We start from the raw sequence: 26,954 nt of genomic DNA on the forward strand, positions 1-26,954 counted from the left end.
TGTGAGAGAGAGAGAGAGAGAGAGAGAGAGAGAGAGAGAGAGAGAGAGAGCGAGAGAGAGAAGAGTGTGTGAGTATCTGTATGCGTAGTGTGAGAGAGAGGATGTGTGTGTGTGTGTGTGTGTGTGTGTGTGTGTGTGTGTGTGTGTGTGTGTGTGTGTGTGTGTGTGAGAGAGAGAGAGAGAGAGAGAGAGAATGACGAGATTCAGAGAAACCTTACAAGTGTTCACACTGTGACAAGACATGAGAAGTAAATTACCGTGAACACTTTATCCATCCATGTTTTTATAACAATCTTTAATCAAACGGTGCAGTTTGTTGGTTGTCTTCTAGTGTTTCTTGTTCCTCTGTTTCGATTTATAATATCACTGCAGGTTATTCATTGTCATTTAAGATGAGCCATACAAGTACACACTTTGCAATAACAGTAAAATAAAATAGGCTTTTATTCCCCTTATCACTTTACATTATTTCTATTTTACACATATTGTCATATGTGACGTCTTCCACAGAACTGAGCACTGTGTGTCTGAATAATCCAGTGCTGAACCAGCCCGGGGGAAACCCAGACAACTTCCGGCACATTTAGATACTACTGAGAATGATCTGGCTTTATCAGGCTAGTAAAATCAACCGCAATGTTCTCCACACTCCAGTCCAATAGGTGGCGAAAATGCTCCGTAAGTCGGTTCGTCACGTTCTATTAAAGTAAAAGAAGGAGGAGGTTATGAATGCTCAGTTGTGTTTGGGCTGTGATCGCCTGGATTGGTGAGTAAAAATCCTTATATCCCGACAATATCTTCATTTAAACGTTCTGGATCTCTAGTTTTAAATTCAAAGATATATAGATACATCTATGTTTGTTCCTTTTATGCGTGAATGTGACTTAAATAACCGTTAATTGTGGAGCCCCTGTCGTCAAATACTTAAATAAGTTGTGTTATTTTAATACGTGTCGTTTATATGTTCTTTAAAGTGGCGCGAGAGTTTTCTCTCAGTTCAAGCGGGAGCGCGCACTTCTGTGGCGCGAAATTAAAATTAAGTAATAAACCGTCTGAATGATTATATTTCAACAAATAATTAAGAGTCATTGCTATATAATCAGATTTTGAAAGACATTCAAACGAGATGTATAACGTGTGTTACTGAGAATACAGAGTATGATTTTTCATTATGGAGGCTGAAGAAAGTTGTGTAAATTAAAGCATTTCATCAGATTTAGTTGTTTTAGGAAATAAGCCAGCAAATAATATAGAGGACAAATTTGTCTGTTCCATGATTCCATCTTTAATGAATAAATACACAAGATCATGCAGTATAGAGTTAAACTCTATATTAACTAACAAGAAACTCTGATACAAATTAATTAGTGAGTAATAGTGCAAATTTGAATTTGGTAGTTCACTATTAGCTAATCAGTAACTACTATTGTTTCATATTTCACAAAGAACTACTATAATGGTTTATAATTAATGCATAATATATCATTAATTCTAAAGTCAAGCTCATACATTTTTAATTATTCAAGTGTCAAGACATCCTTCAGAAGGAACTACTAATTATTTGGATCAATATTTAAAAGTAAAAAACATAACTAGTAATAACTCTGAAATCAAAGTAAGCGTTTGAGGTTTTTGTAAGGTTTTGGATAGTAGCATATTGAATCAAGTGTTACTACATACTTCTATAGGAATTACTTGTTATTTGGATAAGTATTCTAAAATGGAGATCATGGTAACCCACTAGTAATGACTCAAGTGTCACAATCCAAAAATGTCAAAAGCTTACAATGATTTCAGTAATTACTACAGTGATGTTTTTTACTTTAGAAAACTGATCCAAATAATTAGTATGAAGGATTTAGTAACACTTGTCATAACTAGTGGGTTACCATTAGCCTAGAAATCTAGACGCACCCTAGCGGCAGTAAATCTAATCTGCCCGTGAGTGTCGTCTAGGAACTCTCAATACCCTTCTGAGCTGTATTCCCCTAACTCTGGTCGGGCCAATCACATCGTGTATAGAGTCGGTGGGCGGGGCCATAATGACGACGGCCGAGTTGCGTTTGCGTGCTTCTAGTAAACACAGAAACTGGCGAACGGCGGCGGTCTTTCGAATCAGCTTTGACCGCGACTCTGGAAGACTTGAGTTAAGCTTTTCTCTGAGAAAAGAACAAAGAACGGCACTGAAGTCATTCTTAAGAAGGGAAGATGTGTTCGGAGTTTAGCCGACCGGATACGGCGAATGTTTAATCTGTCAGCGAGCTCTGCTTCACCTTCGTTGCTCTGGTTGGTTGTAGCGCTATCCTATCGCGTGCAGAGGGAGTTTGACAGACAGCCGTTTATCCACCCCTCAGATTGAGCTGTCAATGCTGAGTTTCCAGACCAAACATCTTGATGTGGGTCTGGCTTGTCAGGCTAGGTTACCATTACCTTCACTTTAGATTTAATTATATACTATGCATTATTCAGGTTAATTATGACTCTGTAGTTCTTAGTAGTCTTCTGGGAGATATGAAAAAATAGTTGCTATTTATTTGCTAATAGTGAACTACCACATTTGACTGACCGTTAATAATCACTAATTTGTTAATCAGTTTCTTTTTAGTTAATGGCAGTTACTAGAGTGTTAATAGTGTGTTACTCATTTGTTCTTTTGTAGTTATTGATTAATGATAGAACTGTATTCTAAAGGGGGTCGCACACCGGACGCGGAGCTAGGCGGCGCGCCACGCAGCGTCTCGGGTATCGCACACCGGACGCGCACATTTTAAAAGGCTACGTTTATTATACATTTCCCCAAAATATGTTTAGACTTTATTCAAGCTGTTGAACTCAGAATGTAAAACAAATGTGTCTTGTAGCAAAGGTTGAAATCAGTATACCTTAACGATAATATACTTTTAATATAAAGCCTTGAAATGGTGCTCTGTGGCGCTGCAGGATTTAGAAAAACTTCCTGAGTCGCCGCGGACAGGCGCCGAATGCCGCCACCGGTGTGCGTACACTCATTGAAAACAATGTGTTCGAATTTTAAAAACGTGGCGCGCCGCCGAGCTCCGTGTCCGGTGTGCGACCCCCTTATGTGTTACTCAAACTTCTATGACTAGTACACCGCAAAACCAAAACAGAGATCAGTTTTTCAAACACTTTTTAAAGGTTAGAAGCAAATGTGACGGCTAATGTAATACATCACGGTAATGAATATGGACGATATTGTTATCGTGGGCACCTCAAAATACCGTAAATAATAATTTATTAACAATTACATTTTTCATAATGCACTTAAGAATACTTTGCCCATCAGCAGTATAAAATGCTCAACACTGCTGTATTCTGCGTTAAAGGGATACGCGATCAGATGTAAACAAGTCCGACTGTGTTTGCACATGGCTGAACAAGTTAAATGCACGTTCACTTTCTGACAGCAGAGGGCGCTGATGGACTTGCAGAATGCAGCGGTTTCCCCGGAAACCCTGCAAACAAAAGCAACCCCCCTAGTGAAGTTTTTTAATTCTCCAAACAGCCATTCATTTTTGTAAGCTCAATGTTATTCATCACAGCACCAAATACTAAATACTTAAAAACTTAATAGGCTATTTATTTTCAAACTTAATTATATTTGAATCTCTGGACTACATGCCCTAATTATTTGTTATTGTTCTGTAACTTTGACGCATGTGGCTTCATTATTCAATGAAAAAAACTTATAAAAAATTATTTTAAGTAATGTTAATTCCTTAGTTACTGTTTAATAACATTGCTAAAATCAAAAGAACTTATTTATTTGACCTAAGATAAAACTAACAATAATCATTTGTATTTCTGAGCTAACTAAACAAAAACATGATACTTTCTGTAATAAATGTAGCTATTGCTCAATCTTAGTTAAAGCATTAAATAATGAGACCTTATTGTAATGTTACCTGTTGTTGTTTACAGGATTTACTGATTTTCTTTACTGATTCTTTTGCACTTTAATCCGTTTGAAAATGTTACGTTTATATATGTTTGGTGCATTGTATTACTGTATGTAAACATTCAGAGTTATTTTTGTTGTTGCAAAAATTATTTAAAAAACCTTAAAACTGTCTGCATGAACCTAGAGCACAAACGGCCTGAGTTACACACTTTCAAAAATGAATTTATATATTTTTTTAAAGCGCTACTTAGGGTTGAAAGGGTTTCCTGTAAAATAACACCAAAACTTTGAACTTAGACCGCTGTATGTGGTAGGGGTGTCCATGGTTAACCGATTAACCGTTAAAAATTGTGTAACCGAGTGAAACATTTTGCTCGGTTAAGTGGCGTCAATGACGTGCCTTGAATTTAGTTGTAATATATGTTTGCACCCCTAGAGACCGCCAGAGCGCTCCCAGACATTTGTAATATCCACAAGAAGAAGTCATGACCAGCTTTCTAAGCGGGCAAAGAAAGCGTCGGAGCACTTTAAAATTGAGAGTGACGGGGCAAAATGCAAGTATTGCAATGCAGTGCTTACCGCATTCTTCAGGCTATAAGTCGCTCCGGAGTATGAGTCGCATCAGTCAAAAAATGCGTCATGAAGAGGAAAATAACACACGTCGCACTGGACTATAAGTCGCATTAGGGCAGAAGCAGAGCGGGAGCCGCGCGCGCTGTGCATAACGGAGCAGAAGAAAGTAAGTTTGAAGTGAGAAACTTGTGAGGGACTAGCGAAAAGCAGACGTTACTTTAACTGTAATGAAGAAAACAAAAAAGCTGATCGCGGACTGAAAGCAAGATGGCCAGAGCTGAAGGGACGAGTCCACAGATGCTTGATCTCTGCCGGGAGAGGCTCAGCCGCGCGAGTCAAATGCTGTGGGAATCGTTCTCCGCTGCATATTTTACTACATGCCCTAATCATGCAGGCGCCCTCGCGGCCGCTCGCGTTGCTCGTGAACTGGAGCGCATCTCATCCTAATTTAACGAAACTCAGCGTACGCCTCACAGACATGAAATATATCTTAAGAAACTTGAAATGTCTTTTAACAATTTAAAACGAAAAGAAATAGGCTACTCTCTGATTATGTAATCCATGATGTGCATTTCTCTCTATAGGCGCGTTCACTACGGAGATGGCGGTCGTCAAATTAATAAACTAAAAATAACCCTGACGCACACTATGGTTAACCGAGTATTAACCGCTAAGGGCCTCGGTTAACGGTTAATGAAAAACTTGAAAACGTGCAGCCCTAGTATGTGTGTGTATGGGAAGCTTTTGGTTTCGCCAAATCCAGGCGGAAATCCCAAAAAATGGTCCTGGAGTTTAAGCGGTTATGGATCTGTCATTTGAAATCAGTGTCATTTTCAGTCAGGATGGTATTCAGGAAAACGTGTTGTGATTTCTCCTCGAGAGGCTGCACAAGCGTCCACAGCGAGACCTTGTTATCGTCAGTTAATTTATTATCCACTATCTATCGCCACTTACACTAAATTAATGCGCAATCATTCTTGTATTATGGCTAGTTATTTTTGTTTTGTTTTAATCCGGCTCTTGTCTGTCGGGCAAGTCTCTTTCACTTGTCCCTTCAAAAAATCCACTTGTCCCGAACAAGCGGACAACCGTTAAAGCTACACTGTGTAACTTTTTTTTTTTTATTCTTAGCTAAAATTCTTAGTTCTTTCCAATAAATGTGCTCATTAATGTATATTTACTTCTTTCAAGTAATAAAGTATTCTCGTAAGTTTATTATATGCCATTGAAAATACATACGGGTGAGGGGTTCGAATGCCGGTCGCCATGTTGCCCCTCCATCTTGAAAGTACAGTAGCCAAAGAGGGACATACCTGTAAATTCAAGCTTCGCCTTTCGCGTTTTAACACTCGATGGCACCGTGTCGAATGTGAAGAGGGGGATTGCCATGTTAATCTTGGACTAAATCGGCCACCGTAGGAGTTAAAACGAAATCAGAATTGAGAGGAACAGAAACTAATATTCACTGGATGGTCATAAACCTTTACACCGCTAGATGGGGGAAAATGTCGCGCAGTGGAGCTTTAATGTCGAGCCCTGATATTTAACATGTCATAAATTAAAATATCTAGCTTCCAGCGGACCTCCTTCCATATTTAACTTAACGCAGAATGTGTAACGCCTCTCACAGTTCAAAACTGCCATTATAATGCTCGGAAGAGCCAGGACATATTTTAATATAACTCAGATTGTATTCGTTTGAAAGAAGACTGTCATACACATCTAGGATGGTTTGAGGGAATGTAAATCATGGGGTAGTTTCAATTTTTAGGTGAAATATCCCTTTAATTTATACTCCTAACTCATAGCCGGAATATTAAATATTTTAATTGAAAAGAAAGAAAAAAGTGACATGAAGGCCAAGTATTAGGGATGGCTCAATACCACAATTTTGGCTTCGGTACGGTACCACAATCTAATACCGAAGTACCGATATTAAATCGATACCACAAGGTCTGATATTAACCCGCGAGTATACTGCACGCGAATGAGAACAATTATGCAAGTTTTGAGTTTATAAAGTGGAAAATTACCACAAATGTTTATTAGTAAATTAATCAGCAAAGCTTATCACATCAAATCAGTCATTTGAAAACTTTCTTGTGAGAAATAATTTCAGCAAAAATCTCTCAAAATTAGCAAATTGCACTACACTAAAGCAATCTGCATAATCCGATTCAACATTTCACGTTCGTCTCGGGATGGAGAACGGAAATCATTTGAACACGCAAGTAGACATGTGCCGGTTTTCGATAATGCGATTTATCACGATAATGAATATGCACGATATTGTTATCCTGGGCACTTTAAAATATCGTAAATAATAATTTTTTAACAATTTATAATTTTTTTATAATGCACTCAAGAATACTTTGCCCATCAACCGTATAAATGCTCAACACCGCTGTATTCTGCGTCAAAGGGAAGCGCTCAGATATAAACAAGCCCAACGTGCGTTTGCACATGACTGAACCGGTGAAGGAGACGCGCTGCTGAAGTGCCGCTCAGTGACAGCAGAGGGCGCTGATGAACCGGTGAAGGAGACGCGCTGCTGAAGTGCCGCTCAATGACAGCAGAGGGCGCTGATGAACCGGTGAAGGAGACGCGCTGCTGAAGTGCCGCTCAGTGACAGCAGAGGGCGCTGATGAACCGGTGAAGGAGACGCGCTGCTGAAGTGCCGCTCAGTGACAGCAGAGGGCGCTGATGAACCGGTGAAGGAGACGCGCTGCTGAAGTGCCGCTCAGTGACAGCAGAGGGCGCTGATGAACCGGTGAAGGAGACGCGCTGCTGAAGTGCCGCTCAGTGACAGCAGAGGGCGCTGATGAACCGGTGAAGGAGACGCGCTGCTGAAGTGCCGCTCAGTGACAGCAGAGGGCGCTGATGAACCGGTGAAGGAGACGCGCTGCTGAAGTGCCGCTCAATGACAGCAGAGGGCGCTGATGAACCGGTGAAGGAGACGCGCTGCTGAAGTGCCGCTCAATGACAGCAGAGGGCGCTGATGAACCGGTGAAGGAGACGCGCTGCTGAAGTGCCGCTCAGTGACAGCAGAGGGCGCCGATGAACTGCAGAATGCCACGATTACCCCGGAAACAAACAAAAACCGCGTGTAGTTTTAAAAACATCCATTCGTTTTTGTAATCTCAATGTTGTTCATCACAGCACCAAATACTTAATACTTAAAGACTTAATAGGCTATTTATTTTCAAATTTAAACATTTTTATGTTTTAATCTGGACTACAACCCTAATAATTAGAACTGTTCTGATTATTTGTTATTGTTCAGTATAACAGTATAACTAATTTCTTAGTTACTTTTTAATAACATTAAAATCAAAATCAAAATAACTTTGTTAATGGACCTAAGATAAAACTAACAATGATCAGTATTTCTTAACTAACATTACCAAAAACATTATACTTTCTGTACCAAATGTAGCTATTGCTCAATCTTAGTTAATGCGTTAAATAATGAGACCTTATTGTAATTTGTAAGCTTACCTGTTGTTCTTTATAGTCTAATTCTTTTGCACTTTAATCTGTTTGAAAATTTTACTTTTACAGCTCTGAAAAAAAATCAAGAGACCACTTTACATTGATTTCTCAATGAGGCGTCTCTTAATTTTTTCCCCAGAGCTGTATATATTTTTGGTGCATTATTGTTTTTAAACATTCAGTTATTTTTGTTCTTACAAAAATTGTTCTTAAAGCTGTTATGCTATGGCAACACTTTTTTTTGCAACTTATTTAAATATTGTGATAATATCGCATATCGTGATAAAACTTCATCAATTAATCGCAACAAGAAAAATTGATATCGGCACATGCCTACACGCAAGAGATGTTATAGCATTTCGTAATAACAGTTAAGTTACAGGAGATATGAGCTCATACGACACACACACACACACACACACACACACGCCTGTCACTTAGTCACTCTCGCACATTACACATTAAGTTTCCTTAAACAGTCAAATACACAGAATTATGTACAAATGTCCGTCTTTAGTAAGTTATTCACATAAACACAGTCGGCGGTGTCTAACGCGAATGTAAATAGTGCAATAGTATGCGTGCAAATATAATGAGATCTAAATGTCATTGGTTGAAACGAACGCTGGAGATTGTGATATTCGATCTTATGTTAGGCTATGTGTGTGCGTTGATCAGTGTTAAAAGAAAATAAATGTCTAAATGAGATGGTTTGAATGATTCACTGACCTGTCGATCTCTTCAGGATAGTGACAGATGCTTCTTGGCTAGGTTTGATGGTTCTTCATCAGTTTTATAAGCAAAGTCATTACAAATCTCACTTCTACTCCTCTCTTTATTAATTCGTTTTGGGCATCTTGAGAGAGATTCGACTGCTTTATCCATTTTGTCCGTCTATGTTGTTGTCACATTAGCCGGTTGTTTCGGGTCAGTTTGGGTAGCGCGCTGCCATCTAGCGGTGAACTTCTGAAAAGCAGCATATACCGAAATGTGCCAAATCATGATATCGTACCGTTTTAAATAAAATATATACCGGTATTTTTCCAGTACCGGTATACCGCGCATCCCTACCAAGTATAGTTGAGCCATCCTCAGACTTAATCCTAACACTTTGTAACAATATGTTTCAAGCCTTCAAAATATGTTTTCCTTCTGCTATCTTTGTACTTAATCTGCTGTACCTTTCCACCAGTCGCCATTGCATCAGTGTGTTCTGTACATGGGGTGTGAAAAGGAAGAATGTTTGTATATAAGCAGATTTTGAGCCCCATTGACTACCATAGTATTTTTTTCCCTACTATGGAAGTCAATGGGGCCCAAAATCTGCTAATATTCAAACATTCTTCCAAATATCTTCCTTTGTGTTCAGCAGAAGAAAGAAACTCATGCAGGTTTGGAACAACTTAAGGGAGAGTAATTGATGACAATTTTTCATTTTTGGGTGAACTAACCCTTTAAAATCATCATGATCTTGTATAGCAGTTGAACAAACCTCTTGACCTGTTTCTATAATTTAACCTTTGTGTTTCTTTATTCTCAGAGCTGATGGATGAGAACAGTGATCAACTGAATGAAGTGGAGGAGAAACATCATGGCAAAACTGGAGATTTCAAGAAATCTTTCAGCTGCACGGAGTGTGGAAAGATTTTAACCACCAAATATATTTTAGAGGTTCACATGAGGATCCACACCGGAGAGAAACCCTTCACGTGCAGTCAGTGTGGAAAAAAATTCACATTCAAACAAAATCTGCAGGTTCACATGAGAGTTCATTCCGTAGAGAGGCTTTTCACGTGTGATTATTGTGGGAAGAGTTTCAAATATGAGGGAAACCTTAAGGACCACACACGGATCCACACCGGAGAGAGACCGTATGCATGTATCCACTGCGGAAAGACTTTCGCTGATAGGAAAACCTTCAAGATCCACATGAGGATCCACACCGGAGAACGGCCTTTCTCATGCACTCAGTGTGAGAAGAGGTTCACACAGGCGAAATATCTCAAATCACATCTGTGTTCTCACTCTGGAGAGAGACTGTTCCGCTGCGATCACTGCGGCAAATCGTTTTTTACAGCTTTATCCCTGAAGAAGCACCTGAAAGTTCATTTACAGGAAAGGCCACACTTGTGTTCCCTGTGTGGGAAGAGTTTCACCGAGCTTGGGTCTTTAATAGTGCACCAGAAAAGACACGGCGGCGTGAAGAATCACATATGCAGCGAATGCGGCAAGTCTTTCACCACTAGTAGCGAACTGAAAGTGCACCAGATTATCCACACCGGAGAGAAACCGTTCAAGTGTTCACACTGCGACAAGAGATTCAACCAATCAGGAAACCTGAAAACTCACGAGAGGATCCACACTGGAGAGAAACCGTACACATGTGATCAATGCGGGAAGAGTTTCACTCAGTTTGCTTCTCTGCTCAGGCATGGAAACGCTCTGAACTGTAATAAGTTGTAAGTAGTTTGTCTTGAATTGCTGAGGTTAATACTAGTTGATCAAATCGATAATAGGTGCTAATGAAAATCGACAACGATTTTCGTGATCGTTGAAAATTTTGATCATGAGGCAATCGATTCTCATGACACTTCCACCAGTCGTGCCGAATTACAGCGGAAACAGAATGAGCTGCTGCAGGAAAGAAACATGCATCCAAAACATGAGGTTTCTTTATTTTAAAGGGATAGTTCACCCCAAAATGAAAATTAGCCCATGATCGACTCTCCCACAAGCCATCGTACGTGTGTATGACATTGTTCTTTCAGATGAATACAAGCAGAGTTATATAAAAAATGTCCTGGCTCTTCCGAGCTTTATAATGGCAGTGACTGTTGCTTCGTTTTTAAGTCGATAAAAGTACATCTATCCATCATAAAAGTGCATCTGTCCATCATAAAAGTGCATCTATCCATCATAAAAGTGCATCTGTCCATCATAAAAGTGCATCTATCCATCATAAAAGTGCATCTGTCCATCATAAAAGTGCATCTGTCCGTCATAAAAGTGCATCAATCCATCATAAAAGTGCATCCGTCCATCATAAAAGTGCATCTGTCCATCATAAAAGTGCATCTATCATCATAGAAGTGCATCTATCATCATAAAAGTGCATCCGTCCATCATAAAAGTGCATCTATCATCATAAAAGTGCATCTATCATCATAGAAGTGCATCTATCATCATAAAAGTGCATCTATCCATCATAAAAGTGCATCTATCATCATAAAAGTGCATCTATCATCATAAAAGTGCATCTATCATCATAAAAGTGCATCTATCATCATAGAAGTGCATCTATCATCATAAAAGTGCATCTATCCATCATAAAAGTGCATCTATCCATCATAAAAGTGCATCCGTCCATCATAAAAGTGCATCTATCATCATAAAAGTGCATCTATCATCATAGAAGTGCATCTATCATCATAAAAGTGCATCTATCCATCATAAAAGTGCATCTATCATCATAAAAGTGCATCTATCCATCATAAAAGTGCATCTATCATCATAAAAGTGCATCCGTCCATCATAAAAGTGCATCTATCCATCATAAAAGTGCATCCGTCCATCATAAAAGTGCATCTATCCATCATAAAAGTGCATCTATCCATCATAAAAGTGCATCTGTCCATCATAAAAGTGCATCTATCATCATAAAAGTGCATCTATCCATCATAAAAGTGCATCTGTCCATCATAAAAGTGCATCCGTCCATCATAAAAGTGCATCTATCCATCATAAAAGTGCATCTATCCATCATAAAAGTGCATCTGTCCATCATAAAAGTGCATCCGTCCATCATAAAAGTGCATCTATCATCATAAAAGTGCATCTATCCATCATAAAAGTGCATCTATCATCATAAAAGTGCATCTATCCATCATAAAAGTGCATCTATCATCATAAAAGTGCATCTATCCATCATAAAAGTGCATCTATCATCATAAAAGTGCATCTATCATCATAAAAGTGCATCCGTCCATCATAAAAGTGCATCTATTCATCATAAAAGTGCATCTATCCATCATAAAAGTGCATCTGTCCATCATAAAAGTGCATCCGTCCATCATAAAAGTGCATCTATCATCATAAAAGTGCATCTATCCATCATAAAAGTGCATCTGTCCATCATAAAAGTGCATCCGTCCATCATAAAAGTGCATCTATCATCATAAAAGTGCATCTATCATCATAAAAGTGCATCTATCATCATAAAAGTGCATCCGTCCATCATAAAAGTGCATCTGTCCATCATAAAAGTGCATCTATCATCATAAAAGTGCATCTATACATCATAAAAGTGCATCTATCATCATAAAAGTGCATCTATCCATCATAAAAGTGCATCTATCATCATAAAAGTGCATCTATACATCATAAAAGTGCATCTATCATCATAAAAGTGCATCTATCCATCATAAAAGTGCATCTATCATCATAAAAGTGCATCTATCCATCATAAAAGTGCATCTATACATCATAAAAGTGCATCCGTCCATTATAAAAGTGCATCTATCCATCATAAAAGTGCATCTATCCATCATAAAAGTGCATCCATCCATCCATCATATAACTGCTCCACATGGCTCCGATGGGTTAGAAAGGCCTTCTGAAGCATTAAATGTCCATCTTATAACTTTATAAACTCTAATTATGGGCATCCGGTCGAGTTATAACAGAGTCGAGTTATAACAGAAGAGTGACCTCTGACCTGACACTTGAGGGTGAGTAAAGTGTGGGATGATTTTCATTTTTGTGTGAACTAACACTTTAAGTTTATCCTGCTCATCAAAGCCAATGTGAAGGGGGAAGAAAAGTGTTGCTTTGACAAAACCTTGATGATCTTTGTTATGAATGCTGTCTGTGTTGATAATTTCTGTCTATGATTAAACTGACATGAAATCAAAACTGACCATATTTATTTTATTCATCCATGCATGGCATTTATAACGTATCTTTAATCAAAATGTACGCATTCAGATCCTGTGGGTAAGGCATGGTTTCCAGTGATTATATGCTATAATAACCTGTTTATCTTATTGGAATTATAATAATACTGATACTAGCTTATTTAAGAGCAGTCTAAGGCGTTTTATAGTTCTGGGGCCGAATTCACAAAACATTTTATCTCACCACTAAGCGTTCTCCTAAATGGCAGTAAAAGTTCTTAGTTCTCTTAAAACCTATTCATAAAACTGCTGAGAGCAACTGTTACTAAGGAATAGAGAGAAGTCCTGAGGGATACTTCACCGCTTTTTCATATTAAACTGTTATTCCCTTAACTAAGATGAGTTGACACACACCTCTCTCGTCAGTGTGTGCTCTTAATCTCTGACGCGCGGTGACGATCTGATAGCATTTAGCTTAGCCCACTAAGCCCAGTTCATTCACTATGGTACCAAACAGAGATCAAGTTAGAAGCGACCAAACACCTCCACGTTTCCTCTATTTAAATACAGTTACACCAATAGCTGAACGATCAAGTATGAGGACACAAAATAAAACGTGCCGCTTTTCTAAGTGGATTAAAAAGGAGAACTATAATGTATGGTGAAATAACACTTCTGAGAGTACTTCGACTCGGCGCAGTTAAAAGTCCCTCCATCACATCATAAGGGAGGATTTTTCAGCCGGGACGTTTTACTGCGCCGAGTCGAAGTACTCTCAGTAGTGCTATTCCACCATACATTATAGTTCTCCTTTTTAATCCGCTTAGAAAAGCGCCACATTTTATTTTGTCACCATACTTGATCGTGCGGCTATTGGTGTAACTGTATTTAAAGGTGCACTATGTAGTATTTTTGCAGTAAAATATCCAAAAACCACTAGGCCAGTGTTATATATTTTGTTCAGTTGAGTACCTACAATATCCCAGAAGTTTCCAACTATTTGTAAATTGTGAGAAAATTGCTATTTTAACTGAGGACAGGGACGTGTCAGCATTGCATTTGAGGGAGTCGCCGGTCAATCGCGTCATATCTGCGCTACCCTCGGTTTCGGCTTTTATTTGGCAGGAGTGCTTTACTCTTAGCAGTGTGAACAAGTGAACGCACGGAGTAACGTCATAACATCGTTTTGAACACACTTAAATGTATCTAATATGATAAACAGAGCTGCATTACCTCAAAATCATAACCGGAAGAGCAGATCAGTGCAGGCGCGCGGCAAATGAGTCCCGTCCCGTTATAATAAAAGTCCCGGTATTCGCGAGGCGGGTATTTGTTTAACAATCGCTCCAGCAGCCGTGCTCAGGTCCATAACACTCGGTCCTGCTCTGCTTTAGACTACAGTAACGTTAATAACCGCATGCATGAACGTGATTTCTGCCCAAATCCTATTTTCCACCGGCTGTGATGAGAAGACCACATCTCCCAAGATGCTGCGCTCACACGTTGTGTCATCAAACTACGATTTGTTTTGAATAGGCGCCCTCCAGTGGACGGAAAGCTCCATAGTGCACCTTTAAATAGGGGAAACGTGGAGGTGTTTGGTCGCTTCTAACTTGATCTCTGTTTGGTACCATAGTGAATGAACTGGGCTTAGTGGGCTAAGCTAAATGCTATCAGATCGTCACTGCGCGTCAGAGCGATTAAGAGCACACACTGAGACGAGAGAGGTGTGTGTCAGTTCAGCTTAGTTAAGGGAATAACAGTTTAATATGAAAAAGCGGTGAAGTATCCCTTTAAAGGGGTACTTCAGCGCTGGGAAGATAAATCTGTATTTAAACTGGGTCATTAATGTAGTCGAAATGTGAAATTATTTTTGAATTGGTGCTTTCTAGACTGAGAAAAGACAGAAAATGTATTTTTGTCTCATGGGGATGAAAGACTATAATTCCCAGAATGCTTCACTGCCCCGTGAGGCCATTCCCAAAGCCACGCTACTGGATTACAGAGACTGAGTTCCTACAATTAAATACAGAACGTGTGTGTTCAATATAACGATCGAGTCTCCGCATGAGTCTTTACAGCGCTAATTTAGATTAGGAGTCAGATTACATTTAACGTCATAAATGAGCTGATGAGCTCGTGATGAGAGCTGAGGTAATCGCGGCATACATTCACAACGCAAGTTCAGTCTGGCGCGTTTCAGTTCATGCCTTTGGAAGCTTAACTTTCATAGAAATTAATTTGAGAAGTTAAAACACTTGAATGCAAATGAATGCCTGAGCTGAGCTGTGAGTGTGATCTCCATCCCTCATGTGCGGGGATGGTGCCATTTCATGTGCATGTGCCATTTCCTCATGAGGGATCCCTCAGTCTCCATCCCTCATGAGGAAATGGCTCCCTCTGCTGGCTGTAGTCTTTAGGCTCTGGCCAAACATTCCTAAGGTGACGCAAATATCGTCAATTTGCGTCACGAGAGGAGTTTTTCCAGAAATAAAATGCATAAATCTCGTCTCGGGGATATAAGAGGGGGGAGTACAATCATTTGAATATACTTCAGGGTTTCTACTGATACAAACCCATATGCTAATCGCTGAAGTAACCCTTTAAGCTAAGAGTAAGAGCAGGGTTGACCTCGGTGCTATGGATGATGTCATCACACTTGCTAACTTTGACCACAGTGATTGGCTGACAGGGGAGTGATGTCTGTCAGAGATTTATTATAGAAATATTTTGTTGAACGAGGTTTCATGTTGCTATATTCAAATAAAATGCTGAAAATAAGAATGTTGTCATATTAAAATAAAGATTTTATGCTTGGACCACTTCTCTTCTCCATCTACATGTCATCATTAGGTTCTGTCATTCAGAAACACGGCTTCTACTATCACTGCTATGCTGATGACACTCAACTCTACTTCTCATTTCAACCAGACGATCCTACAGTCAGTGTTCGTATCGCTGCCTGTCTGACAGACATTTCTGACTGGATGAAGGAGAATGTTTAATCTGTCAGCGAGCTCTGCTTCACCTTCGTTGCTCTGGTTGGTTGTAGCGCTATCCTATCGCGTGCAGAGGGAGTTTGAAAGACAGCTGTTTATCCGCCCCTCGGATTGAGCCGTCTATGGTGAGTTTCCAGACCAAACATCTTGATGTGGGTCTGGCTTGTCAGGCTATATTCTGACAGCTTTCTTTCAGAACCAGCATTAACTTCTAGAGCAGTTTGAGCTCCAGTAGCTCGTCTGTTTGATCGGACCCCACGGGCCAGCCTTCGCTCCCCACGTGCATCAATGAGCCTTGGCCGCCCATGACCCTGTGGCCGGTTCTCCACTGGTCCTTCCTTGGAGCACTTTTGATAGATACTGACCACTGCAGACCGGGAACAGCCCACAAGAGCTGCAGTTTTGGAGATGCTCTGACCCAGTCAGGGATCCCGGAAGCTCCCAGAAATTAGGTGAAATATTCTTTTTCCTCCTAATATAAAAATTCATGCCCTAGAAGGTTAAATCTAGAATGTATCATATATAAATATATAAAATATGGGGTATATATACCCCCCTCCCCCTACTATTATACATGTGATTTACTGGCTTTTGAATCAAATGAACCACGTGATGTTTTTTCCATTTAATTTAATCGGTTCAAACATCAGTGTGTCTGGTCTGATCTGTCGGGTGGATAAACCGTCTGCTGGATGTTTGTCGTCTCTGTGCGTGTCAGTAGTTTGTGGCTGAAGCGTCTCTTCATTTTATCTTTCTGATAAGAAGCTCATATCTTCCTCTCCACACAACCCTTAGGAAAAAGAAGTATACTTCTTTAATTTTATTAAGTGTATTTAAGTAATGTTCCAGTATATTTTAAGTGTACTTCATGTAGTAAGTATATTAATATTAATGTACTAGTAGTATACTTGTAAGTGCACTATTTCAGTACTGCTTGGGACTAAACTGGCCCACTTTTAGTATATTAAAGTATATGTTTAAGTGTACTATAAGTGTAACAGTAGCAAACTTTAAGTGCACAACCATGTTTCTCATTTGTCCTGAATCTTTACTACAAGTGAACTTATACGTATACTAGTAGTTTATAGGGGTGGGAATCCCCAGAGGCAATCCCCAGAGTTTTGAAATGATATTAAAGGGGACGTATTATGCCACTTTTCACAAGATGTAATATAAATCACTGGTGTCCCTAAAATGTGTCTGAAGATTAATCTTAAAATAATCCCTAGATCAGTGGTTGTCAAACCTGTCCTGAAGTAGCACCAGCCCTCCACAGTTTGTATGTCTCCCTCATCTATCACACCTCATGAGCTCATTAGTAGACTCTAAGACCTGAATTGGGTGTGTCAGATATAGGGAGACACACAAAGGCCGCATTTACACTGCAGGTCTTGATGCACAATTGTGATTTGGTGACTATATCTGTTTTTTATTTTGGATGACCCGCTTACACCATTCTTTAAAAGCGACCCATATCCATTATTTGCATTTACACTATACACTGGCGAAACAGCCCAATATGTTCTGATCCGGAAAAGGAAGTAAAATGGCGCTATATGCAATGGACACAATGATTGTTCAATGTTTTGCTTTCCGTGCGATCTTTAAAAGTCAGGAAAACATTGCCTTCGTCTTCCTAGTGTCACATGATCGCAGTTCATGCCCACCTGAGCTGACGACATTCGCCTCCGTCCCTTTTTCAATGACGTATGGCTCGCATTTACTGGGGAATATCCATTTGGACCGCTTTTACAAGGCAGATGCACCCGGGTTCGAGGCTCGGTCCGAACAGAAGGGGTTACATTGGTGCCGTGACCCGGATGGAAATGAGGTTTAGGGGGGTGAGTGTAACAGAGGCCAGCTAGTAGTAGTTGCTGTGCGAGTAAACCTCACTCCTCTGACCTCAAGAGACGCTCTAGTGACTGATGCTAGAGATTGCAGCCTTTAGCCTCATTGTTAGAGCGTCCGACTCTCATGACCTGGGTTCGAGTCTCGGTCCGAACAGAAGGGGTTACACAGGGCTGGTGATACTCCAGTGCGGTGTTCCACTCCACTTTTAGACACACAGTTGCGAACTTCCCTAAGCACTTCCCCTTAGCCACCATTTTGAAATGCGTTCCACTTCGTGAAGTGGACAAAGGAAGTTTATATCGACATACCCTTCCTCCCTCAATTTTGACAGAGGGAATGAGTCTACTTTATATGTACAGTTCAGGCAGCCCAATATACCACAATACAACAGGATTGGGACATCACTGCATTTCACGTTTAATTTACCGCAACACAAATAACTCTGATATATTAATTATAAAAAAAGAAAAACAACAACAACCCAAAACACACCTATATACATATAGAATGCTGCATTAAACAATCTCGTAAAGGAAAAAAATAAATAATAAATCAACTCTCTTCCAAGTGATCAAGGGCTTCGGATGTTCCAGTTCAGGCCATTGCAAAGCTTCCGCCAGTAGTGGGCACTCATGCAACGTAAGCAATGACGCACATCCGAGTGAACGAGACAGAGGGAAGTTACCGAGTGAAGGGCATAATAAAAAAAAAACTGGAATGCAGCACTGGACAGGTTTGAGAACCACTGTCCTAGATCATTTATCATAGCTTGTCAAATCTGCGCCTATACTGGTGTGAGCTTGGGTGTCCCTTTAAATGCAAATGAGCTGCTGCTCCCCGCCCCCCTTCCAGAAGAGCTCAGATTATTTACACAAGCTTCGGATACAAGAACAAAACGAATCTCACTCTAAAGTGACAGAAATAACCAGTTGTGGAGTGCAGCCTTATATGTTTGCAACAGAGTTGGACACAGACTAATACCTGGAAGTTTGTGAATGGTTAGTGGGTGCAATTCCAGCGTTGTACTGACCACATTCCCTTCAAAAATACATTGTAATACTAAAGCGCTGACACAGCGAGTAAACAGAAATGGCGTCTCTGTGCTTCTCACTCAGGGGCGTGTCTATGCTAAAAGGGCCAATGATCAACAGTCATGGGCGGGGCTTCCCTATTCTAACATAGGAAGGCAGTGTTTTGTTTTAGTTTTTTATGTCTGCGGGTTGAAGTGATTACAATTATGATATTTTTAGTGCCGGAAATACTAATTTTAGCAGGGAACCCTGGCAAAAAAAACCAGATTTTACCCATTTTTGACCAGGGAACCCCTAAAAACGCGATTGGGCTTGTTTTAGGCTAGTTTTGAGTTGCAATTCAAAAATATTTTTTTGTGCAGGTTTTGTTGTGAGGTTTTGGCGGGCGGGTTTTGTTGTGAAAAGTAACTGTAAGACGGAGAAATCTTGAACAGCCCGTTCTAAAAGATTGATAATGATTGATGGGGATTGGGCTGATTTTTACCATTATAGGCTGGTTGTTTACACATATCTGTGTTCAAACACCTTATTAAAGTGAATTTTGGATAATATGTCCCCTTTAATACAGCCATTTTGAATAGGGGCGGTGCCATGTTAGGCAAGTGAGGTAACCAGTGTTCACAACAACCTGTTTCTTTTGTGATTGTTCTGATGAGATGTTAAACCGAGGTCCTGACTCTTTGTGGTCATTTAAAATCCCAGAATGGAAAATAGTAGAGGTGTAATCCCGGCATCCAGGCCAAATTTGCCCATCTGTCTCCTCTCCAACAATCAGCTGGTTTGTGGTGGGCGTTCTGGCGCAATATGGCTGCCGTCACATCATCCAGGTGGTGCACATTGGTGGTGGTTAAGGAGATCCCCCCCATGTAAAGCGCTTTGAGGACCCAGAAAAGACGCATGCGCGAGAATATGATGCAGATCCACCGTTCGGATACATGACCCTGAAGAGGTTTTTACGTCCGAGACCTACACGGAAGACAATAACTTGGTGGATAAAGTCATTATTTTGATTTTTTTTTCGCACAAAAACTATTCTCGTCGCTTCGTAAAAATATTGTCCAGCCGCTGTAGTGAGATGGGCTGTGTGTCGATGTGTTTAGGGCCTTTATGGGTCTTGTGAGTGGGAATGGACTGAATGCCAATGGAGGCCTATCTGAAGCCTTTCTCAGCTTTACACTAAAATATCTTCATTTGTGTTCTGAAGATGAACGAAGGTCTTACGGGTGTCCAACGACATGAGGGGGAGTAATTAATGACAGAATATTCATTTTTGAGTGAACTAACCCTTTAAGGCTAACAGTAGCTCCTAACTTGCCAATTTAGGAGAAACTCTTAAAAATAATGGGCGTGTCAGTCATAATTCTAGGACTCCTACATTTTTGGTCTAAAAGTATTACAAAAAGCATTTTAGCACTAACACTAGCTCCTAAATCCATGAAACGCTAATAGTCGTCAAGAGGACTCCTAAGTCACTAAAATCAAATCACTAAACAATAATGGATGTTGCTGCAATCCTCCCAAAGACACTACACAACATTGAGGCAATAGTAATATATCTTTAGTAAAAAATAGTAATAATGTCAGTTTACCTGTGGTAGTTGTTTTTACGAGTTCACACTTGCAAATGATTGAATGAAGTAAAAAAAAGAAGCGTATTTCATGTGCTGTCCGAAGCGATCGAGGGCAGGGAGTTTGGCCCACACCCAGAGTTCTGCCCCGAATCGCAGACCGAGATTGAGGAACGGGGGGACGGAGGGATGCAGGAAACTGTGGAGGTGACTAACGTTAGGTGAGTTGGCTCTCGGCCGTCTATATACTTCCTCTCGCGCTGATTAGATAGACAGTTTGAACGTGCTCCTCACAAACTTTGTTTATAAATTTTTCTCTGGAATTCTGCAATCTCTCAAGATCAGGGTTCGTACGGGTGCTTGAAATCCTTGAAAGTGCTTGAATTTTGATGTTGTGTTTTCAAGGTTTGAAAAGTGCTTGAATTTTGTATAAAATGCTTAAAAATGCTTGAAATTGTAACTGTCTTTTACAACAAATACCTATCTGACTAAATTGTTTGTTTATTAAATGTAGAAATAAAATGTTGGAGAGCCTAAAATGAAACCTACTGTGCTCGCGATCTGCCCGTCTATTTCCATGTGTGACTCCGCCCCCATGTTTCCGTTTCAATGAACGTTGGCTGAAAAATGCTAAAAACGAATTTTGCATCAAATGGACTCAAACCCCACGAAGTGCCTCTTGTAAAGTCTGCAAAAACACTTGCAGCTTTTCACTATGGGCGAGTCTGCTCGTTCGAGTCACATGAAAGGTAAGCTAAGTCATAGACTTTTAAGTAAGCTAACTAAAGTAGTTTATTATAGCCTACACATTAGCGCCTATTTGTTTACCTTGCGCTATTAACTGCTAGCTAGGAATTTGCATAAGTGACAGAGTAGCTACTTAAATGTATATAATGTGATAATGTAAGATTAGCATGTCCGTTATGGCATGTTCATTTGTGGAATAGGCAGTGAACGTAGCCACAAGTTAAAACCTACAAACGTTAGCTCAGTGCATAAAAGTAGTGTCAGATGGTCATACAAGTAACTTAGTGCTGTCAGAAATATTGATATTTTTGATATGCATCGATAATGAAATATCCGAAACGATACCTCTCCTCTTTACACCTGTTGCTCTCCTCTCCACCCCCAGCCGACAGGTTTAACCCTCTGAACACTAACGTGCCGACGCGTCCTGCTGGATTTTTCTTTATGACAGTGTGTTAGTGTGTAATCGATCTGAATTTCGCACAGGATTGCACATAATTCTACAAATTTCCGCAGATTTCGCACTCATATCTGAAGTGCGCACATACCGTTATAAGCCGACCTCTGACATACAAGTAAATAAAATAAAAAATAGCTCCTTTTCCCAGCTTATTAATAGTCAAATACACACAAAAATGTTACAATGTTCATCTGGGTGTGTATTGACGTAAATACCGCCGTAAACGGTTCAGAAGAATGAGTAACAGGAACAGTGTTTTGATTCCACACTTGCGTCAGGTCTTAAAGGGGCAGCTGTTATTCAAACTACAAAAAGACAAAAGATGACTTGCTGCTCTTTACTGATTAAGTTGTGTAACTTTTAACAGATTAATATGTATTTAATTTTTACAATGAAAATCCACTGTTATTTTAAATTTGATAACTTTAATAAATAATAATTAATTATCAAAATAAATAATAATTAAATATTTTTTTTAATTCAGTTTCTCACCTGAATACAGTTAGACCTAGGCCTACCTGATTTATTTGTGCTATTATTTTTTCTTATTTGTTCTTATTTTATTACTGTTTTCTCTTCTTTTTACCGTTTGAAGCCAAGCTTTCTTGTGCTCTATGTAAGCTACTGCAACACAATTACCCCATTGTAGAACACGCACTGTAAGCATATTTGTGAGATAATTGTACTGGTAATTGATCAATGTTTATGAAAAAAAAAGCTTAAGCCTTATCATATAAAGTGATCTCTTCAGAAGAAATATTTGAATTGCCTAGACTTTTAATAGACATACACACAAAAAATAAATAAATTAAAAATAGAAAAGGTCAATGAGCTGAATCTGATTGACTGTCTAACTCAAAGACGAATGTTTGCAATTTTTTAAATTTTCAATAAATGAAGTGAAAGTTAAGTGAACCCGTCGAGTGATTTTGTTTAGGGTAATTGTTTTTACAATTACCCCAAAGGCAGGTTAGATAGTAAGCAAAGTCTACTTAGACAGTGATGCATTTAAAAGAAATACAACTTCACGTGATTTGGTTAAATATCTGATCCTTCTGCTTTACAAAACACAATTTTGGCTGTTTATAGTATTATATCTTTTTAATGTGATGATAACACTAAATAATAATTCTGACAATGTATTGGTATGTAATTTACAGCGGTGTTAGGTGCTGGAAAAATCTTTAAAATGGACCTTGAAAGTGCTTGAAAAGTGCTTGAATTTGACCTTTGAAAAGGTGTACGAACCCTGCAAGATGCAGACATGTAAGAGACTGAGAATCAGCTGAACATATACTAGTTTAACTAGTGACACTTGGCCTACTTTTTAAAATATGTATTTGAATATGGCAACATTCTTATTTTAAACATTTTTTTTTGAATATAGCAACATGAAACATTGTTCAACAAAATATTTCCATATTTAAATCACTGAGAGAGATCTCTCCCCTATCAGCCAATCACTGTGGTCATAGTTAGCAAGTGTGATGACATCATCCATAGCAACGAGGTCAACCCTGCTCTTACTCTTAGCTTAAGACTTCTCTCTATTCCTTAGTAACAGTTGCTCTCAGCAGTTTTGTGAATAGGTTTTAAGAGACAACTCGTAACTAAGAACTTTTACTGCCATTTAGGAGAACGCTTAGTGGTGAGATAAAATGTTTTGTGAATACGGCCCCAGTAGATCCAGATATCTAATCCAATATTTCACTCTTCTGATATTAGTTTTCATTCAGGGCCAGAATTCATTTGAAAACGTAAGATCAGCAAAAGCGTGTTGATTTCCGTGATGTTAAAGGAGACGGATGTGTGAGTGGAAACTTACTGAGGTTAGGGGAGGATTCACACACAACCAGATAAATATCACAGTTCAGTGTTTCAGATCAATCTGAGGGTTAGCAGCCATTTTAAGAGTCGCTATCGTGGGCTTTTCAGTGCACCGATGAAGAAAATGTTCCTCAAATTACTTTTGCTCTGTTTGTGGCGTCTGGTTGGTGAGTTTTAAATGTGTTTTTATGGCTTCAGTTGCTTCTGTTCTGTATCATGTGATAAATTACTGGTTAAATGAGTTGAAGAAGATTAACATTCACTGTTAGTGTCAGCAACGGTGGCTGTAGTGAAGCGCACGACTCAGGAAATAACTCAAAGAACCGTCTTTAATCTAATAATCCACACAACACACTTGATTTTTAATGTGGTGTTTTCAAGGTTTGGAAAGTGCTTGTATTTTGGATAAAGTCCATAAACCTTCCTGAAATTATAATAGCTTCCTTTCATAATTTGTATATGACAATAGTTCACTTTTTAAATAAAATAAGTCAGAAAGGCCTAATTGCTTTTGGCCTTTTCATAAAAAGTTATTTCCGCTCGAGCCGCTCTGATTGTGCACGAGTGAAGCTACAGATGAACAGACAACATGCCGGAAGGTCTTATTTTTGGCTTGGAAAAAGATTAGAAACAAATCATGGTTGAAACGAGGACCAAAGTCTGCAAAAAGGACATTCATCTTTTCACCATGAGGGAGTCTGCGCTTTCGAGCCACGTAAAAGGTAAGCCGTGGGGAATTTTCATAACACTTTAAGTTTGTTTAAGCTAGCTTACAAATGATAGTCAGCTTTTGGGAGGGATGTAAAATAAGTTTATTTAGCCGACAGCCAATGAAGAGAGTAAATGTCACTGAATGTTGATGAACTGAACCTGGAGTTATTCAGCCGCTCATGAACAGATAAAGCTCATGCCTGAACACTAGGAATCACACATGAACTGTGCAGTTGCTGTTCTGTCTCCGTGAGCTCCACCGCACACGATAGCTTTATTGGTTTTGTTCTGCGCTCGTACACAGAGAGTTTGTGTCTGTTTCTTCCTGCCTCTGTCTGTTACTGCAGTCGAGGATTCGTTCATTTCCATATCAAACCCTAAACCTTTAACTGTAATAGATGTAGAAACCTAAGCGTGTTGAAGTATGATTCATTGTCTGATGAGGGAGCGAGGCAACGAGTCAGCAGCCTAGGTTTTCGGACGCAGCCTCTGTAAATGTCACCCAAACAGGAAGTAACCAATGAAGCAGAGGGAGCGGCACAAAGTCAGTATTCGGGAGAGAGCTCCCTCTGCTGGCGTGGCCTTAGAGTTACATTCAGCAGTTTCAGTGTATTGTGCTCTTTGCATTGGCTGACGGTCCATTACAGAATAAAAAAAAATGTACTTCTTGTTTTTAAATCTCTGACTGGATCAGCTCCTTTAAATCCAAATCCATCTGTTAGGTCTCTGAGGTCTTCTGAACAAAGATTGTTGATGTTCCCTAGATTCAAATTGAGAAGCAACCATGCTTTATTGGGTCAAAAATAGCCTTCCGGTTTAACTCAGATTAGTTTAATCAGAATCTAATTTTAAATCTAATTTTTTCTCCCAGGCGTAGAGAACTGTTCCTGGAGGCCCCATCATTTATTGGTGTTTTGTTGATAAAATGTTGGTGTTATTATTTAGGGAAGAAGGTTCATCTCATCCTCATCCTCCAGCAGCAGGAGTGAGTGAGAGTCAGTGCAGTGGAGGAGCCACAGGAATCTCCCTCTACCATCCTCAGGTTTATCTCATTCTCACCAGTCAACCAACAACGCCATAGGCACCAGAACATAATTTGTTATCTCTAATCCAACACTTTAAAGGGGTACTTCAGCGCTGGGAAGATGAATCTGTATTTAAACTGGGTCATCAATGCAGTAGAAATGTGAAATTATTTTTGAATTTGGTGTCTTCTAGACTGAGAAAAGACAGAAAATGTATTTTTGTCCCATGGGGATGAAAGACTACAATTCCCAGAATGCTTCGCTGCCCTGTGAGGCCATTCCCAACACCAACAACTTCATTACTGTGACTGAGTTAGAGACACTACAATTAAAAACTGAACGTGTCTGTTCAATATAATGAGTGAGTCACCGCGCGAGTCTCACAGCACTGAGCACTAACTGAGAGCTGAGGTAATCGCGACTACATTCGCGGCATACATTCACAACGCGAGTTCAGTCTGGCGCGTTTCAGTTCATGCCTTTGCAAGCTTAACTTTCATAGAAATGAATTTGAGAAGTTAAAAGACTTACATTGCTCACCATAGCTCCGTTTAAATTATCCTGTCTGCAAGCTGAGCTCTCCCTGCAAGCTGAGTGTAATCTCCCATCCCCCAATGCCGGATTCAAAACATGCGGAAATGGCTCCCTCTGCTGGCTGTAGTCTTTAGCCTCTGGGCAAACATTCCTCCTATGATGCAAAAATCGTCATTTTGCATCATAGGAGGAATTTTTCCAGAAATAAAATGCATAAATCTCTCGTCTCAGGGAGATATGAGAGGGGAAAGCACAATAATTTGAATATTCTCCAGGGTTTCTACTGATACAAAGCCATATGCTAATCGCTGAAGTAACCCTTTAAGCAGAAATGTTGGGTGACAAAAGCTGTAACCCGCCTATATTCCTACAAGTCATGTCGTCAGAGTCTGCGTCTGTTCATGTTTTGTATTTTTTTATATTTAGCTTTCCAGTTGTGTTCTAGTTTTTGCTGTTAGTTTGTTACTGGTTCAGTTATCCTCTATTCCCTGCCTGTATGTTTCTTGAAATAAATATTTCTATGTTCTGTATCACTCTGTGTTTTGTTTGTTTCCTTGTTCTGTTTAGAAGATTAGAAGGGCCTTTAAATCTCGTTTGTAAAGCTTTATAATCCATTAATAGTCCTCACTTTAGATGAGCACACAAAAAAATAGTTCACTAACTACTAAATGTTTCATAACCTGAATTAATCATGAATTACTGTAGTAATACATGTTAATAAAGCATTTATTTCAAGAATTGACAAAAAATGTGTACCTTAAAATGCAATGTAAGTCGCTTTGGATAAAAGCGTCTGCCAAATGCATAAATGTAAATGTAACACACTGAGTAATTTTTACTATATGTATATATAAAGTTACGATGGACTGCATCCTCATGTAAACAATTTTGTCAGTCTGATATAGGGTGCGTCTCAATCAGCTCCCTAGTTCAGTAGTCAGGGCACTGATCAGGGAGTCAGCCCATTGACTTATGTCCTGATCTGTGCCCTGACTAGTGAACTAGGGAGCAGATTTAGATGCAGATATAGTGTCCAATATCTGTCTGGTTTTGTTGGGGTTTTGCTTGGGTCACATGTTCCTTTTGTCTCTGCTTCCCGCCACCTGTCTGTTTCCATAGTCACCCTCGTTAGTTTAGTTCTCCCAACTGTGTTTAGTTAAATATCATCTGTGTCACCTGTTCCCCTCGTTATGTCTCATCCGTGTTTGCATGTAAGTTCCTCCTTTTTCAGTCACTCTTTGTCCGGTCTCACGTTATACTTAAGGTGTTTGCTGTTCTGTTCCATGTTTGATTCAAATAAAGCCTGTCTGTTTGGAAGTCCTGGA

The 26,954-nt window shown here is 39.5% G+C and overlaps 1 protein-coding gene across 2 annotated transcripts in view; it reads left to right on the top strand.

The window, feature by feature from the left end:
• si:ch73-138e16.3 (gastrula zinc finger protein XlCGF57.1) overlaps positions 1-11,052 on the top strand; it is a 13,474-nt gene extending 2,422 nt beyond the window's left edge. Inside the window, exons 1-2 of one of the 2 annotated variants that reach the window (XM_067415215.1) lie at positions 666-766; positions 9,525-11,052. In XM_067415215.1, the coding sequence (XP_067271316.1) occupies positions 730-766; positions 9,525-10,447 (960 nt within the window). In that variant the 5' untranslated portion in view covers positions 666-729 and the 3' untranslated portion in view covers positions 10,448-11,052. Of the gene's footprint in view, positions 1-665; positions 767-9,524 lie in introns of those variants that run through there. The other variant, XM_067415217.1, reaches the window with a different exon arrangement.
• Positions 11,053-26,954: the final 15,902 nt, after the last annotated feature.

This window comes from Pseudorasbora parva, chromosome 14, assembly GCF_024679245.1.
Source record: "Pseudorasbora parva isolate DD20220531a chromosome 14, ASM2467924v1, whole genome shotgun sequence".
Taxonomy (NCBI): Eukaryota; Metazoa; Chordata; class Actinopteri; order Cypriniformes; family Gobionidae; genus Pseudorasbora; species Pseudorasbora parva.